The following is a 19,305-nucleotide window of genomic DNA, read 5'->3' as shown; positions in this document are numbered from 1 at the left end:
TCTCAAAGTGCACCTTTCTAAGTTTCTGCGTGATGTATTAGTTTGCTTTTGAGTACACAATTTGCTTATCCATCTGAATTCCAAATATTGCAAACTTTGTTAAAGCAATATTGCCCTCCAGTAATAAAGAACTAGGTCCTTGAGGGGTGGGGGAGAGGGGAAAGTGGGTGATGGGCATTGAGGAGGGCACTTGTTGGGATGAGCACTGGGTGTTGTATGGAAGCCAATTTGAGAATAAATTAAAAAAAAAGAATTAGGTCTTCATCTTTCTAGGCATAAAGGAGAGAAACAGGAGGAGATAGGTGATACTCAAGTAGAGAAGGAGGGTTTTCTGTTTTTAAATAAACTTTGAATTACAAAGTATTTTATCTAGAAAATATAATTAGATCTATAAGAGGGTATTCTGTATCTCATCGGCAATAAAAATATCCCTTCGTAAATGGAGTAACACTAGAATTCCTAGCCTAATAAACTAATAATGTGTTCATTTTGCCTTGTGGTATTTAAAGTCCGATCTCACAAGATACTCATAATAGCTGCAGGTAGGAGGCACTATCATGATCTCTGAATAGTGAGGATCCAATGCTCTTAGTCATGGGGTATCACCTATAGTAAATAGTAGAGCCAGCACTTCTACATCGCAATTGTAGCTAAATGTTAACTCATTCATTATGTGCAAGTGGCTTTTGGTCAGTATATTAAGACAAAATATTCACCCAGTATTTTTTTATTTTTATTTTTTTACAACTCTGTTATATATAATTCATACACTATTAGCTGGTATTTTATTTTCTTCATTAACTAAATTATAGTATATCTATTGTGGCCAGACACTGGCCAATTTTTGGATAATTGATGTTATTCAGATAGTATGTTACTGTAGAGTGTGGAAGATTTCCATCACTTCTCTAATTCAGTTATTGTAATTCACACACCCGAAAAAGTGAAAAATAATAATAGGAGAAAGACTTGTAAAAGCTGGAAGAATTTGAGTAAATTGAGTCTGACTTTATAAAACTAAACCAACTACATTGTGAAAGCATTTTTAATTTTAATTTTGGTAGACTGTCAGGGAGATGAGATTATATTCTGCCTTGGAGGGAAATATAAGCTCAGAAATCACCTGGACCCAGGAATATGTGACAGGAGCACTTTCTCCTATGCTGCTTTTTGACTCGTAGTCAATGTTTGGTACTGATAATGATTTTATCTTTACAGTTTTTTCCTAATGTTTCTGAAACTCTTTTATTAATTTATTTAGTTGAGGTATAATTGACATATAACATGAGTTTCAGGTGTACAACACAATGATTCAGTATTTGGGTGCATTGTGAAATGATGACTACAATAAGGCTAGGTAACATCTGTCACCTTACGCAGCTACAAAAGGCTTTATTTATCTATCTACTTATTTATTTATTATTTATTTACTGATATTTTTAAGAGAGAGAGTATGCATGCATGCGCACTAGCAGGGGAGGGGCAAAGGGAGAAGGAGTAAGGAGTAAGAGAATCTTAAGCAGGCTTCAAGCCCAGTGCTAAGCCTGACGGTGAGATCATGACCTGAGCTGAAATCAAGAGTTGGACACTACTTAACCGACTGAGCCACCCAGGTGCCCCAAGACTTTTTCTCTTTTGATGACAACTTTTTAAATCTGTTCCCTTAGCAGTTTTCAAATACATAATATGGTATTATTATTTAAATTTTTTTTACTAGTTTTTAAAGTTTATTATTTTTGAGAGAGAGAGAGAGAGAGCAGGGGAGAAGCAAAGAGAGAGTGAGAGAAAAAATGCCAAGCATGCTCCGTGTAGTCAGTGCAGAGCCTGATGCGGGGCTTGAACCCACTAACCATGAGATCATGACCTGAGCTAAAATCAAGAGTCAGATGTTTGACTGAGCCACCCAAGTGCCCCTATGTTTATTTATTTTTTATTTATTTTTGAGAGAGAGCGAGCATGAGGGGGACGTGGAGGACACAGAGAAAGAGGGAGACACAGAATCTGAAGCAGGCTGTAGGCTCTGAGCTGTTAGCACAGAGCCCAATGAGGGCTCGAACTCATGAGCAGTGAGATCATGACCTGAGCCGAAGTTGGATGCTTAACCAACTGAGCTACCTAGGTACTCCATGTAATACTGTATTATATTAACTATAGTCACTATACTGTACATTCTATTTCTATGACTTATTTTATAATAATTGTTATTTTTATTTTCTGACTTTAGTCCAGTGTATGATGATTAATATGAGTATTGCTGCTTTGTTAGAAGCATGCAGCTTTGTATACATATTTTGGGTGGCTGGAATTTTTCCTGCTGCTCTGGGCTAAATTAGTGTATTTTACACACCCATATCTTTCTCTCCTGCCCCAATTCCTCTTTAGAAGAAACCCAGCAAAGGAACACATGAGTGGCTCAGTTAAGCGTCCGACTTCAGCTCAGGTCATGATCTTGTGGTTCATGAGTTTGAGCCCCTCTTGGGGCTCTGTGCTGACAGCTCAGAGCCTGGAGCCTGCTTCAGATTCTGTGTCTCCCTCTCTCCCTACCCCTCCCCCATTCGCACTCTGTGTGTGTGTGTGTGTGTGTGTGTGTGTGTGTGTGTGTGTGTGTCTGTGTGTGTGTGTCTGTGTGTCTCTCTCTCTCTCTCTCAAAGATAAACATTAAAAAAAATTTAAAAAAGAAGAAACCCAGCAAATAAGTAAGGTTAATGGAAAGTTTTCTAATCATATTTCTGGTAAGGGAGGGATAAATGAATGTAAATAATCAGAGAGATAACTTTGAGTGTCATTCTATGTAAATATTTATAAACCTAAAGTGGTGTTTTGGGATGAAACTGGCTTCCAAGATTTTTTTTTTTTTTTTAAATATTTCTTTATTTTTGAGAGAAAAAGACAGAATGTGAGCCAGGAGAGAGGCAGAGAGGGAGACAGAATCTGAAGCAGGCTCCATGCTCTGAGCTGTCAGCACAGAGCCCGCTGCGGAGTTCGAACCCACAAACCATGAGATCATGACCTGAGCCAGAGTCGGGTGCTTAAATGACTGAGCCACCCAGATGCCCTGTCACCTCAAGATTTAAAATCAATTACCATGAGCAAATCCTGTAACTCTCATGAATCCCATTATCCATATCTGTAAAGCAGAAATGATACCTATTTTGCAAGGGTATGAGGATCAGAAGTAACCTGTTGAAAGCACCCACTATAATAGTCAGTACATTAGTAGAGGCTTAAGAAATGATCATTTTTCTTCATAATTTTCAGACTGTTATTCTCTTCTGCTTCTTTTTAGGTGGTATCTTGAATGGTGAAAGCAGATTCATTTTTCATCTGTAGATTTGCAATAGTGTCCATGGCTTTAATTTATGGGGCATTCTCACGGGAATCCCAAATAGTTTGAGGTTAGGTGACTACTCTTTGTTTGAGTTCCAGTTTCCTTTCATTTCAAGATTTAAATAAATATTATCTATCCTTTTTATAAGAGAAAATTCAAAATGATAGGAAAATTGTGACTAGTCTTCACTCAGTTTTATGACCTCTGTTGCTGTTCATGTCTTCTAGAAGGTTTGGCTCAGAATTTGGTGAAATCATTTGTGTTTTGACTGTATTATCATCTTCATTTAGGTCATTGCTGTATTCAAAAATGTGTTTAGTTCAAATTCCAGCCCATACATGGGAACCAGACTATTTCACATCACTCCCTATGATGTTCAGGTGAGGCAAGCAGGATAATCCTCTATTCTTTTATAATTTTCTATGATTTCCTCTGCTCCCACTACTAGGCACACTTGTAAAATCTCACTGGCATGTGTTTTTCAGCTGGGCTACTCAGTCCTCTCCCGTGGCAGTTACGCTCCTCTCCTGTCTCGCCATCCACTGTCACTCCTGCACCAATCATTACAGTCTCTGGAGTCAGTTATGAAGTGTGTGCAGATGAGCTGGATGGTCATCCTTGTGGGGCCAGCCTCTGTGGGCAAGACCAGCCTGGTGCAGCTCCTGGCACACCTTACTGGTCACACGTTAAAGATCATGGCTATGAACAGTGCAATGGACACTACGGAGCTTCTAGGTGGATTTGAGCAGGTAAATGGTGTGCCTTCACAGTTTCAGGCAAAACATCTGTAATGCCATGGTCTGATTGATGGTCTTTTGTGTTGGTGAGTACAAATAGGATTATTCTTTTTTTAAGTAATCTCTGTACCCAGTGTGGGACTCGAACTCATGACCCCAAGATCCAGAGTCACATGCTCTACCAACAGAGCCAGCCAAGCATCCCCTACCCCAACCCCCAACCACTTTTTTTAATTTAAAGGAGTGTTCATTTGACTCTGGCCAGTGGCTATGATGAGTTTTTGTGCTCTGGAAATTGCAGGTTGATCTTATACGGCCATGGAGGCAGCTGCTAGAAAAGGTGGAAGGCACTGTAAGGGCACTTTTAAGAGACAGCCTCCTTATCAGTGCTGACGACGCAGAAGTAGTGCTGCGAGCCTGGAGTCATTTCCTTCTGACTTACAAACCCAAGTGTCTTGGAGATGGTGGTAAAGGTATCACGATGGAGATTGTCAACAAGCTGGAAGCAGTATTATTGCTTATGCAGAGACTCAACAATAAAATCAACTCCTACTCCAAGGCAGGTATGTGTGTTTGGATGTGTATCAGATACATAGTATTGTGCGTATAGTGTCCATATATAGGTAGTAATACATTTGTAATGTAATGTCTGAAATTTTTTTATTAATGTAATAGTTTTTAACAAAACAAAATCTTTGTTTTAGAAAGTAAAGTGAAGCTGATGTAAAATAATTCAGAATTGATGATCCTAAGCAAAGCAAAAGTAACAAAGAAATTGGTTAGTGAGTTTGATAGTTTATATTGTATGTGATCAGCTATAATGGTAAATCATTTGCATCTAAAGCTGGTTGTATTTTTCTTGGCTTAAAAACAAACTAATTAAGAAATTGAGAATTTTATTTTATTTTATTTTATTTATTTTATTTTATTTATTTTATGTTTTTATTTATTTTTGAGAGAAAGAGAAAGAATAAGCGGGGGAGGGGCAGAGAGCGAGGGAGACACAGAATCCAAAGCAGGCTCCAGGCTCTAGGCTCTGAACTGTCAGCACAAAGCCTGACACGGGCCTCGAATTCATAAACCATGAGGTCATGACCTGAGCTGAGTCGGATGCTCAACTAGCTGAGCCACCCAGGCGCTCCTGAGAATTATTTTATTTATTTATTTTTTTAAATTTTTTTTTTCAACGTTTATTTATTTTTGGGACAGAGAGAGACAGAGCATGAATGGGGGAGGGGCAGAGAGAGAGGGAGACACAGAATCGGAAACAGGCTCCAGGCTCTGAGCCATCAGCCCAGAGCCTGACGCGGGGCTCGAACTCACGGACCGCGAGATCGTGACCTGGCTGAAGTTGGACGCTTAACCGACTGCGCCACCCAGGCGCCCCTATTTTATTTTATTTTTAAAATAAAATTTATTTTGTTTTATTTTACTTTTTATCTTTAAAAAATATTTATTTACTTTGAAAGAGAGAGAGAGGGGGCATGCACATATACACACGCTTGAGTCTGTCAAGGGGAGGAGCAGAGAGAGAAGGAGAGAGGCAATCCCAAGCAGGCTCCTCAATGTCAGCATGGAGTTTGATTTGGGGCTTGATCCCATGACCCTGGGGTCATGACCTGAGCCAAAATCAAGAGTTGGATGCTGGGGCCCCTGGGTGGCGCAGTCGGTTAAGCGTCCGACTTCAGCCAGGTCACGATCTCGCGGTCCGTGAGTTCGAGCCCCGCGTCGGGCTCTGGGCGGATGGCTCAGAGCCTGGAGCCTGTTTCTGATTCTGTGTCTCCCTCTCTCTCTGCCCCTCCCCCGTTCATGCTCTCTCTCTGTCCCAAAAATAAATAAACGTTGAAAAAAAAAAAATTAAAAAAAAAAAAAAAAAAAAGAGTTGGATGCTTAACTGACTTGAGCCACCCATGCCACCCAAGAAATTGAGCATTTTAAATGGGAGAATAGAAGTCTAGATTTATCGTTAGTATGTCTTTATTAATTTCATAGAGAAAGTGGTAGAAATTCTGCAGATAACATGGAAACTTCTCTCATTTTGTGGCGCAGTTTTCTGTGTAGTGATGAGCATATGCCCTTAGGGAAGATTAAAAGGCTCTTCGGTTGTGTCTGTCACTATGATTGTTATCTGTTATTTCCAAAGCCTTTTTGTAACTGGTTACAAAGTCATTCCTTAGGGATAAAGAAATGAGACTCCTTTGTTCTATCTCTATAAACCATGTATCCATGGCTGTGGGTCAAATAGTTTACTTTCTTAGGCTAGGCAAGAAAATGATTTTATTGTTGGTTTGATTTGTTACTTCTGAATTCAAGCCCATCATTTGGATTTGAAATTCTTTACTCATTCACTCAAATTAATTGTTAGAGGTATTTAGTGGAGTTGTACATTACTTTATATGTATATATATATAAAGTACTTTACTTTTATATTTACTTTTATATATAAAGTGTAAGGTATATAAAGTATTTATTTGTATATATTTTAATTTATGTATATTTTAAATATGTATTTTAAAATATAAATTTTATTTTATATATGTTTTATATTGTAAAACTCACCATTGCGATATGAATTCCTACTGGGAGATAACTCCTATATTAATTATTTGCATTTAAAGCCTCACAACACCACTGCATTACAAAAAAAAAGACTATCCTCATTCTATGCTTGCAGAAATCAGTGCTCATAGAGGTTAAGTAACGTGCTCAATGTCTTAAAGTTACAAAGTGGTTAAACTAGACCTTGGATCTGATCCTCTGATTGTAAAGCCTTGAATCTATATATCTGTGCTTCTATATATCTTTCAGCTAAAATTTAAATATTTATTTATTTAGGGGCACCTGCGTGGCTCAGTTGGTTGAGTGTCTGACTTCGGCTCATGTTCTCACAGTTCGTGAGTTGGAGCCCTACGTTGGGCTCTGCTGACAGCTTGGAGCCTGGAGCCTGCTTCAGAGACACAGAAACTCTAAAAAAAAAATTAAATATTTATCCATTTAATATTTATTTTTGAGAGAGAGAGAGAATGTGCGTGTGAGCTGGGGAGGGGGAGAGAGACAAGGGGACAGAAGATCTGAAGTAGGCTCTGTGCTGACAGCAGAGTGCCTGACTCAGGGCTCGAACTCACAGAACCAAAGTTAGATGCTTAACTGAGCCACCCAGGCACCCCTAAAATTTAAATATTTAGAGTACATGCTCACAACTTGTTCTAAATACAGGTTTTTATTTAGGATTCACTTTCATACTGAGTCATTTCTTAAGGGTACTAATAGAGTGAGGAAAGGTGAGTCTAAAACAGTCTACTCTTTTATTTTTGGTTAAAAATATTCTTTCTTTCTAAATATATCTTTTAACATTAGTACCAAGGTGTATGACTGTTAAATATATTCTAGTTCTCTCGTGTTCACAATTTATCTTAAGTGCTTCTGCTTTTTTATAATATCTGTTTTAACATCTTTGCTAATTTCATCATCTATGACTTCTGGGGCTGTTCTGTTGAGTTTTTTCTCCTGGTTATGAGTCATGTTTTCTTTGTGTGTCAAGTAATTTTGATTGCATGCTGTGAATTTTGAATTAGTGCTTATTGCTGCATTTTTGTTAGTTGCTCCTTGAATATTGAATAACATGGGTTTGAGCTGCATGGGTCCACTTACATGTGGATTTTTTCCAATAAGTATATGTGCAGTACTGTAAATGCATTTTCTGTATAAATGTCTTTAACTTTAGTCTAAGAATATGGCATATAATATGCAATGTACATAACATGTTAATTGTTATTCATAAGGCTTCTGGTCAACAGTAAGCTATTAGTAGTTACGTTTTTGAGGAGTCAAAAGTTATATGTGGATTTTTGACTGATTGTAGGAGGAGGTGGCATCCTTGTCCTTTGTTGTTCAAGGGTCAACTATATTTCTTTAAAGACTTTTGGACTGGGCTGCCTGGGTAGCTCATTGCGTTAAGCGTCTGACTTCGGCTTAAGTCATGATCTCACAGTTCATGAGATCAAGCCCTGCATCAGGTTCTGTGCTCAGTGTGCAGAGCCTGCTTCGGACTCTGTCTCCCTCTCTCTCTGCCCCTCTCCTGCTGTACTTGCTCGTGCTCATTCCCTCCCTCCCTCCCTCTCTTCTTTGTCTCTCTCTCTCTCTCTCTCTCTCTCAAAAACAAAATAAACATTAAAAAAAAAAAAGAATTTTGGACTTTGTGGTAGGCAATGAAGTTGTTTATGGATTATTTTGATCTTATATTTTTATTTCGCCTATTTAGACTTAAAAAAAAAAAAAAAAAAAAAAGAGGGGCTACTGGGTGGCTCAGTTGGTTAAGCGTCTGACTTTGGCTCATGTCTTGATCTTGCGGTTCACAAGTTCGAGCCCTGCATTGGATTCTTTGCTGACAGCTAAGAGCCTGGGGCCTACTTCAGATTCTGTGTCTCCCTCTCTCTCTGCCCCTCCCCTGCTCTCTCTCTCTCAAAAATAAATAAAAACATTTTAAAAATTTAAAAAAAAACTGAAAACAAACATTTCACCCATTTCTTTCCCCAACGCCCTCAATCTCCAGTCTGTTCTTTGTATCTATAAGCTTGGTCTTTTATCCCACATATAAAAGAGATCATAAGATATTTGTCTTGCTCTGATTTATTTCACTTGCGTAATGCCTTTGAAGTCCATCCATGTTGTCACAGATAGCAAGACTTCATTCTTTTCTATGGCTAAATAATATTCCATTGTGTATGTATATACACTACAATTTCTTTATCCGTTCATCTGTGGAAAGACAATTAGGTTGTTTCCATATCTTGGCTATTACAAACAATTCTGTAGTGAACATGGTGGTGCATTATCTTTTCAAGTTAGTGATTTCATTTTCTTAGGATAAATACTCAGAAGTGGAATTGCTGGATCATATGGTAGTTCCATTTTTAATTTTTTGAGGAGCTTCTGTACTGTTTTCCATAGTAGTTGCACAAATTTACATTCTCACCAGTAGTACACAAGGGTTCCCTTTTCTCCACAGGCTTGTGAGCGCTTGTTATTTCTTATTGATAATAACCATTCTAACAGGAGTGAGGTGATAGCCTGTTGTGGTTTTGATTTGTATTTTCCTGATAATTAATGATGATGAGCATCTTTTCATGTACCTGTTGACTATCTAAAAGTCTTTGAAAGGGCACCTAGGTGGCTCAGTCGATTAAACATCCGTTCAAGCTGTGCATTGGGCTCTGTGCTGACATCTCAGAGCCTGGAACCTGCTTCAGATTCTGTGTCTCCCTCTCTCTCTGCCCCTCCCTCTGCTCGTTCTCTCTCTCTGTCTCTCTCCCTCTCCCTCTCTGAAAAATAAACATTAAAAAATTTTTTTAAAAAAGTCTTTTTAAAAAGTCTTTTTAAAAAGTCTGAAAAATGTGTATTCAGATCCCCTGCCCAGTTTTTAATGGGTTTGTATATAATTTTGCTATTGAGATGTATGAATTATTTATATATTTTGGATATTAGCCCCTTATCAGATAAATGACTTACAGGTATTTTCTCCCATTCAGTAGTAGGTTGTCTTTTCATTTTGTTGATGGGTTTCCTTGCTGTGCTAAAGCTTTTTAGTTTGATGTAGTCCTACTTGTTTGTTTTTGCTTTTGGTGTCATGTTAAAAAAGTCATCACCAAGACGTATGTTAAGGAGCTTATTTATGTTTTCTTCTAGGAGTTTTGTGGCTTAGGTCTTTTATTCAAGGCTTTAATCTATTTTGAATTTTTGTATATGGTATAAGACAGTGGTGCAGTTTTATTCTTGTATATGTGGCTGTCCAGATTCCCCAGCACCAATAATTGAGATCGTCCTTTCCTTATTGTGTATTCTTGGTTCCTTTGTTATAAATTAATTGGCGATATATTTGTGGGTTTATTTCTGGGCTCTCTCTTCTGTTCCATTGATCTGTGTGTCTTTATGCCCATATCATGCTGTTTTAGTTACTTTAGCTTTGTGATATAATTTGAAATAAGGGAGTCTGATGCCTTCAGCTTTCTTCTTTTTCAAGATTGCTTTGGCTTTTGGGGGGGTCTTTTGTGGTTCCACACAAATTTTAGCATTATTTGTTCTATTTTGGTTAAAAATACCATTGGAATTTTGATAGGGGTTGTATGGCATCTGTATTGTTTTGGTAGTATGATCATTTTAATAACATGTGTCCAGTCCAGGAGCATGGGATATCTTTCCATTCATTTATGTCTTCATCAATTTCTTTCATTAATGCCTTACCATTTTCAACATACATGTCTTTCACCGCCGTGTTTAAATTTATTCCTAGGTTGTTTGTTTTTGTTTTTGTTTCTGATGCAATTGTAAATGTGATTGTTTCAATTTCACTTTCTGATAGTTCATTATTAGTGTATGGAACCACAATGGATTTTTGTGTATGTATTGATTTTGTGTCCTGCAACTTTACTGAATTTGTTCATTTTCAGGGTTTTTTTTGTGGTGTCCTAGGGTTTCTGTATATAGTATTATGTAATGTGCACAATTTTCCTTTTTCCTTTTCAATTTGGATGCCTCTTACTTTTCTCACCGAATTGCCCTGCCTGGACTTCCAATATTCTGTTGAACAACATGGCGTGAGTGGGCATTCTTATCTTGTTCCTGATCTCAGAGGAAAAGCTTTCAGCTTTTCATTATTAAGTATGATGGTATCTCTGAGCTTATCTTATAGAGCTCTTATTAAGTTGAAGCATTTCTCTCTATACTCACTTTTAAGAGTTTATCATGAATGGATGTTGAATTTTGTCAAGTGCTTTCTCTTCTATTGAAATGATCATGTGATTTTTATCTTTCATTTTGCTAATGTGTTATATCACATTGATTTACAGATGTCAAACCATTCTTGCATCCCTGGAATAAATCCCAGTTGATCGTGGTATATGCTCCTTTCACAGTATTGTTGAATTCAGTTTGCTGGTTATTGTGTTGAGAATTTTTGGATCAGTGTTTATCAGTGATATTAGTTTAATATCATTTAATGTTTAAAAATGTCTCATTTTTGAGAGAGCATGAGCGGGGGAGGGACAGAGAGAGAGGGAGACACAGAATCAGAAGCAGGCTCCAGGCTCTGAGCTGTCAGCACAGAGCCTGATGTGGGGCGCGATCATGACCCAAGCCAAAGTTGGACACTCAACTGACTGAGCCATCCAGGTGCCTCTGTAATTTTCTTTTCTTGTGGCATCCTTGTCTGGTTTTGGTATCAGGGTAATGCTGAGTTTATAAAAGGAGTTTGGGCAAGTTCCCTCTTTTTTTTTTTTTTTTTTTTTTTTGAAGAGTTTGAAAAGGATTGAAGGATTAATACTTATTCCTTTGGAATGTTTGGTAGAATTTATCAATTCTGTCTCCTTTTGGGTGACACTGATTATTACAGTCCCATGGGATTAGGAACTCAAGCTCTTCTGGCCTCCAGAGCCAGAGGATCAAGAGGTGTCCCCTGGGTAGTAGCTGTAAAAATTAGGGCTCCAGACTTGTGTAAAAAGCTCTGGGAGGTGCTGGTGCTCTGGAGCACTACAAAGGAAGGGGACAAAGATGGCATGCAGCAGGCTCTAGGATGATGTGTTATATTAGATGCCTGCCCCTCAGGTAGGTTGGTTCTTTCTTTCTTTCTTTCTTTCTTTCTTTCTTTCTTTCTTTCTTTCTTTCTTTCTTTCTTTTTAATGTTTATTTATTTTGAGAGAGAAATAGAGAGGAGGGGCAGAGAGACAAAGAGAGAGAATCCCAAGCAGGCTCTGTAGTGTCAGTGCATAGCCCAGTGTGGGGCTTGATCCCACAAACCGTGAGGAGGTTGTTTCTTTAATAGAGGCAGGTGAAGCCTGGGTGGGATTGACTTCTCCTCTGAGCTGGGCCCTGGGACGAGTCTGAGTATGTGAGCCCTTTCTGGGATCACAGTCTTGGCATGCAAGCTCTGCTGCTTTTTATTTTTATTTATTTTTATTTTTATTTTTATTGTATTACATTGTATTTTTAGGGAAGCGTGTTCTTTTTAAAGTTTATTTATTTTGAAAGAGGGAGTTGGGTCTGCACTGTCAGCGCAGAGCCCAGGACGGGGCTTGAACTTACAGACTGAACTCACAAACCACGAGATCATAACCTGAGCCGAAATCAGGAGTTGGACGCTTAACTGACTGAGCCACCTAGGTGCCCCAAACTCTGTTGCTTTTAGAAGATAGATGTTTTTGAGGGCTTGCTTTTTAGGTACATGTTTTAGAAGTTGAGATTCTTGATGTAGGATTCAAACCTTTTGCTCCATAAGGGGAAGCTGCAGGTTTTCAGGTCCTTTCCAGTTGTGGGTCACTATGCTGGGGGGGTAGTGTTTATGGCGAGATTATTTCCTAGCCACTCTTCCCTGCTTCAGTGTTTTGTTTTTTGTTTTTTGGGTTTTTTTTCCATTTGTCTGGTGTGTAGTCATCACTCAGCCAGATTTTAGGGTTCTTTTGGAGGAAATTGTTCCGTAGATAGCTATCAATTCAGTGTGTCCATGGAAGGAGGTGAGTTCAGGATCTTCCTACATTGCTCTCTTGAAAGGTCATTTTGATCTTTTCAAGCTTTTTAAGGTCATTCCAGAGTAACCTTTACTGTAGGGCTAGATTAGCCTCCCTATTGAGGTGTAGCTTGCACGGCATCTCTGCTGAATTGCTGGTATATTCACTGGGGTCTCTTTAGTTTTGCTGGTGGGAACTGGAGTAATACTCAGTCTTGGGTGAGCTCTGGGAATCATTCCACTCATAGCTCCCCAGGTTTTCCTTGCAAGTGTTCTCATCCTTGTGGAGCTTCACCATTTATAAGCACATGCAGATTTTTTTATTTAGTCAAAGATTCCAGAGGCCCTTATCTAAATTTCTGGAGCTCTTTGAATAGCTCCTTCATCTTGAGTACTCTGCCCTTCAGCGTAGTTGGATTGGCTTGGCCTCCCTGAGTTTCAGTCTGTCCTCAAATCAGTGAGACCTCTCTGGTACATTGGAGTTCCCTCTCCTTGCTTTGCAATCCAGAAATTCCTTCCAGGTGGAAATCAAGGGCAATTTTAGGGCTTTCTTTCCCCAGGTATCACAGAGCTCTGCTGTCTGTTCTCCAGTGTCTGAAAGCAGTTGTTTGTGTATCTTGTGTAGTTTTTAAATTGTTAACAGTGGAGCTGAAGTCTAAACCTTATTATTTCCTCATGGCCAGAAGCAGGAGTCCAATACATAATACTTTGTGATATGAACAAGGGTCATAAGGCAGTTTCCAGGGAAATAAAGTACTAGTCAATGGATGCCTGGGTGGCTCAGTCAGTTAAGCATCCGACTTTGGCCCAGGTCATGATCTTGTATTTCACAAGTCAGGCTCTGTGCTGACAGCTCAGCACCTGGAGTCTGCTTCGGATTCTGTGTCTCCCTTGCTCCCTGTCCCTCCTCCACTCATGCTTTGTCTCTCTCTCAAAAATAAACATTAAAAAAAAAAAAAAAGCACTAGGAAAGTAAATACCAGTTGTTACTATAATCATGTGATATGGTCATTATAAAAGAAACCTTCGACTTCACGACTTTGATTTCATTGTGCCAACTTAATGCCCTTTCATTTGGTAAAAATGCAGTAATAGATGGGAGACATTATTCTCCTTGTGCCATGTGAGAAAGTATGACAAAGATTATTTGCGTCTCTGTCACCCTTGAGTACCTCTACCTAGTCATTAAAAAGTATTTTCTGCCACCAGACCTAAATTTCTTACCTGTTTTGTTTAAACAAATTAAAAAAAAAACAAAAAACAAAAAAACCCCTCTTCTTATATATACTCTATTATGAAACTTCAAAAACTTGGACCAGAAGTTTCCTATTTTATTTTAATAAACTCTTAGGGGGGTTCGTTCATTTTTCTTTTGTTGTCTTTTTATTGCCTTCCTTTGACATTAAGTGCTATGGCTGTGACATTTCAGAGTTTGCCAAACTTGTGGAAGAATTCCGAAATTTTGGGGCGAAGCTTCTGCAATCCACCAGTGGTCGCAGCCATGGCACATTTGAATGGGTTGACAGCATGTTGGTTCAGGCTCTGAAGTCTGGAGATTGGCTTTTGATGGACAATGTTAACTTCTGCAAGTAAGGACATTCTGCTTAAACACCAGATTGAAATTTCGGATATGCTTATCAAAGTAGAAACCCAGTTGGAAGCTCTGGGTTTTGAACATGTTGTTTTCTTAACCTCAAATGTATCCTCAGTCATCTTCTATAGTCTTATCCCTGTGGTGAACAAAGGTAGTTGGTCATTAGCTGCAAGATTTTAGCTCTGTATGACTGTTTTGGGGTGAACTGAAGGCTAACAAAATTTGTTTACTTTTCCAATTTTTGAGGTAGGCCTTTTTATTTAACATCAAAACTCCTTTTGTTAGGGTCATTCTTGAGTACAGGTTTTTGAAATGGAGGATCTTTTACAAGGCAGACATTAGAAAATGTGTATCAGTGTATTGCTCTGATTCTAAAATAACGAAAACAGCGTCATAAAACTACCGTAGTACACAGCATAATAGAAGCCACTCCAGGTTGGCTGATGGTTTCTCTACCTGAAGCATTTTTCAGAATGTTTTGAATTGAAACCCAGTTGCCTTTAAATTGATTTGATAATGTTGGGAAGTGGGGAAGATGGAAGGGGAAAGAGAAAAGAGTTAAACATCATGGAACCATTTCCCTTAATTTTGTTTATTTATTTAACAGTATTTTGGGTATTTACTGTGTATGAATCTCTGAGCAATGTGCCTTGGGGAGTGAAAAGGGGAGCAGATGGGGAGAGAGAGAGCACAATTCTATGTGGGGGAGTGATCCATGCTGAAGGAGGACATGGGTCAGGATCAGTGGGAAACCTGTGTAAGGAAAGTAGAATGCGTGCAGATGTCAGTCTGTCATCATTTAATTTGACGTCTCTCTATGCAGCCCATCAGTGCTGGACCGTTTGAATGCTTTGCTGGAACCTGGAGGTGTTCTCACTATTAGTGAAAGAGGAATGATAGATGGATCCACTCCCACCATAACACCAAATCCCAATTTCAGGTATTTGTGCCTCTTAAGTTTCTGATTAAGAATCTGACCACCTCAATAGTGGAGGTGGACATTCAGTAGGACGTTGTTACATATTATATTCATACATTCAGTCATAAATATGTTCACTCATTTATTGATTCAGTTAAATATTTATGGAGGCTCTGCTATTTGCCAGACTCTCAGTAAACAAGAGGGGGCACTTGGATGGCTCAGTTGGTTCAGGGGGTCGTGAGTTCAACCCCCACATTGGGCACAAAGCTTAATTAAAAAATAAAAATAAAAAAATAGTTGAGGTTTTTGTAGTGGGTTGGTGGTAAAGGGTAGAAGTAGGGGGAATGGTCTTAAGCCTTTTGCAATAGTTCAAGCAAGAGATACTATAGCTTAGACGGGGGTAACATAAGTTGGGATTTGCTGATCAGACATGTGGGTTGAGAAAAAGAGGAAACAAAGATTTTACCTAAATTTTTGGCCTGAGTAATTGGATAAATATGCGAGCCATTTACTGAGAAAGGGAAGACTGGCAAAGGAGCAGGGTTTTGTTATTGTTGTTTTGTTTTGTTTTTATGTTTGTTTATTTTTGAGAGAGAGAGAGAGGGAGAGAGACTGTGAGTGGGGAAGGAACAGAGACACATAGAATCCAAAGCAGGCTCCAGGCTCTGAGCTGTCAGCACAGAGCCTGACACGGGGCTCAAACCCTTTAACCATGAGATCATGACCTGAGCTGATGTCAGATACTCAACTGACTGAACCACCCAGGTGCCCTGGAGCTTGTTTGATGTAGGGAAGGTCAACAGGGAATCCACTGTTTAGTTTTGGAGATGTTAGATAGCTAGGCAGAGATGTTGAATATATGAAGATAATTGTTTCAGAAGAGCACACTGCTCCCTTTTTTGATCTCTGTAGGTGAGTTAGAATGATGAATTAGCACTATTTGATTTGGGAAATATCTGAAAGTAAGAATTTTAACGTTCTCAGGTAGCATTAAAGGTGCACTGGATAAACACTAGTTTCTAAGGTGAATAGGTTTAGAGACACTGATTTTGCTGTATTCATGCATTTTGGCACTACAAGATAGAAGACAGATGAAAGTAGCAGACTTTGAGTTAGTGAGATCTTCTTGATAAGCTCCCTGAAGAGGAGCCATATAGGGTCTGCCTTCACCACTTGTTGTTGAGCAGCCTCATCATTGGTTGCAACTGGGATTTTAATTTTTTTTCCTTTGGATTGCTATATTACCAGACTTTTTCTCTCGATGGATCCTGTTCATGGAGAAATATCCCGAGCGATGAGGAATCGTGGACTTGAAATCTACATTTCAGGAGAAGGGGATGGGAACATCCCAGATAACCTGGATCTGAAAGTTCTCCTGCACAGCCTTGGGTTGGTGGGGGACAGTGTGTGTGACACCCTCTTGGCTCTACACATGGAGATCCAGAGTACTGTTGTAGGTAAGGTGCTTGACTTCTAGCCTCTGTGGAGTTTTCTTCTTATAGAAATTCATATGCGGACTTCAAGCTGTATTACAAAGCTGTAATAATCAAGACAGTATGGTTCTGGCACAAAAACAGACACTCAGATCAGTGGATCAGAATAGAAAACCCAGAAATGGACCCTCAAATGCATGGCCATCTAATCTTTGACAAAGCAGGAAAGAATATCCAATGGAATAAAGAGAGTCTCTTCAGCAAGTAGTGCTGGGAAAACTGGACGGCAACATGCATAAAAATGAACCTAGACCACTTTCTTAGACCACACACAAAAATAAACTCAAAATGGATGAAAGACCTCAATGTAAGACAGGAGGCCATCAAAATCCTCCAGGAGAAAGCAGGCAAAAACCTTTGACCTTGGCCGCAGTAACTTCTTACTCAACACGTCTCTGGAGGCAAGGGAAACAAAAGCAGAAATGAACTATCAAAATGAACTCATCAAAATAAAAAGCTTCTGCACAGTGAAGGAAACAATCAGCAAAACTCAAAGGCAACTGGGAATGGAAGAAGATATTTGCAAACGACATATCAGATAAGAGGTTAGTATCCAAAATCTATAAAGAACTTATCAAACTCAATACCCAAAAAACAAATAATCCAGTGAAGAAATGGGCAAAAGACATGAATAGACACTTTTCCAAAGAAGACATCCAGATGGCTAACAGACTCATGAAAAGATGCTCAACATCACTCATCATCAAGGAGATACAAATCAAAACCACTATGAGATACCACCACACACCTGTTAGAATGGCCAACATTTAACAACTCAGGCAACAACAGATGTTGGTGAGGATGCAGAGAAAGAGGATCTCTTTTGCACTGCTGGTGGGAATGCAAATTGGTGCAGTCACTCTGGAAAACAGTATGGAGGTTCCTCAAAAATTAAAAATAGAACTACTCTATGACCCAGCAGTTGCACTACCAGGTATTTATCCAAGGGATACAGATATGCTGTTTCGAAGGGGCACATGCACCCCAATGTTTATAGCAGTGTTATCAACAATAACCAAAGTATGCAAAGAGCCCAAATGTTCATTGATGGATGAATGGATAAAGAAGATGTGGTATGTATATATATATATATATATATATATATATATATATACACAATGGACTGTTACTCGGCAATCAAAATGAATGGAATCTTGCCATTTGCAACAACGTGGATGGAACTAGAGGGTATTATACTAAGCGAAATTAGTCTGTCAGAGAAAGACAAATATCATATGACTTCACTCATATGAGGACTTTAAGAGACAAAACAGTTGAACATAAGGGAAGGGAAGCAAAAATAATATAAAAACAGGGAGGGGGACAAAACATAAGAGATTCTTAAATATGGAGAACAAACAGATGGTTGCTGGAGGGGTTGTGGGAGGGAGGATGGGCTAAATGGGTAAGGGGCATTAAGGAATCTGCTCTTGAAATCATTGTTGCACTATATGATAACTAACTTGAATGTAAATTTAAAAAAAGAAAGAAAGAAAAAAGAAAGAAATTCATGTGTTGGGGTGCCTGGGTGGCTCAGTGAGTTAGGCATCTGACTTTGGCTCAGGCCATGATCTCATGGCTCATGAGTTCAAGCCTCGCATGAGGTTCTATGCTGACAGCTGAGAGCCTGGAGCCTGCTTTGGATTCTGTGTCTCCCTCTCTCTGCCCCTCCCTTGCTCTCGCTCTGTCTCTCTCAAAAATAAATAAACATTAAAAAAAAAAAACAATTAAAAAAAGATTCATGTGTTATTCCATTTAATTGCTAGTCTAGGTTTTTTTGTTTTTTTTTTTTTTTTTTTAATGTTTATTTTTGAGAGAGAAAGCATGAATGCGGGAGGGGTAGAGAGAGAGGAGCAGAAGATCTGAAGTGGGCTCTGCACTGACAGCAGTGAGCCCTATGGGGGACCAAGGTGGGGGGGGGCCTCAAATTCATGAACTGTGAGCCAGAGTTGGACGCTCAAGTGACTGAGCCACACAGGCTCCCCTAGTCTAGAGGTTTTTAAATTTAGTGTACATACAAATAGAAATTACCTGAAAAGTCTTTAAAAATGTAGATATGGTGGTATCCTACTTCCCCCTAAGGGAGTGGGTTCAGCAAGTCTGAGTGAAGCACAGAAATTAGTATTTTAAAGAAGTTTCCCAGGTAATTCTGATGGATTCATTCAGAGACCCATTCTTTGAGGAATACTGCTTTAGACATTAATGTAAAGTTTGTCCTTATCTTCAGGATGGTCATTGAATCTTTTGAAGGTAGAATAAAGAGGGAACTTTGACTTGTTCAAAACAGCCAGGTGTTACTTCTTTTAAATGTCCAAATACACAGGAGTAGGCAAGAATAATAACAAAGATAATGCTGAAAAATGATGATACTCCTTATTGAGTAACCATTATGTGTTAGGTACAATGTCAGTTGCTTTTTTAGTCTTCTTCACATTAGTTCTTCAGGGCATGTTTTCATTTTATAGATAGGGCTCAGAGAGGTTGAATAACTCATCAGAGCATAACAGTTAATAATGATAGGTGAGAATTGAAAGTAGTTCTGTTGGATTTTAAAGTGCTTGGTCCTTCATGAGACCATGCTCTTTCTGCTACCTTCATTGTGTGTCAACTTTAAGTTTAAGGATATGTGTGATCAGGCTTTGTCATACTTGTAATTGTTGCTTTCCTGCACTGTGCTTCTGACAGAAAGAGAGGGAGGGACGCAGGTTAGGGAAGGAATATAAATGTTCCTACA

At 38.9% G+C, this 19,305-nt stretch overlaps 1 protein-coding gene across 1 annotated transcript in view; it reads left to right on the top strand.

Annotated features, from left to right (window-relative positions):
* The window catches only part of MDN1 (midasin AAA ATPase 1), a 174,349-nt gene that overhangs the window by 88,861 nt on the left and 66,183 nt on the right, over positions 1-19,305 (top strand). Inside the window, exons 41-46 of the mRNA XM_045499022.1 lie at positions 3,619-3,708; positions 3,814-4,077; positions 4,367-4,628; positions 13,992-14,151; positions 14,980-15,096; positions 16,327-16,535. Of these exons, the coding sequence (XP_045354978.1) occupies positions 3,619-3,708; positions 3,814-4,077; positions 4,367-4,628; positions 13,992-14,151; positions 14,980-15,096; positions 16,327-16,535 (1,102 nt within the window). The remainder of the gene's footprint in view (positions 1-3,618; positions 3,709-3,813; positions 4,078-4,366; positions 4,629-13,991; positions 14,152-14,979; positions 15,097-16,326; positions 16,536-19,305) is intronic.

Source organism: Leopardus geoffroyi, chromosome B2 (assembly GCF_018350155.1).
Source record: "Leopardus geoffroyi isolate Oge1 chromosome B2, O.geoffroyi_Oge1_pat1.0, whole genome shotgun sequence".
Lineage (NCBI taxonomy): Eukaryota > Metazoa > Chordata > Mammalia > Carnivora > Felidae > Leopardus > Leopardus geoffroyi.
This window is presented reverse-complemented; position numbering and strand designations above follow the sequence as displayed.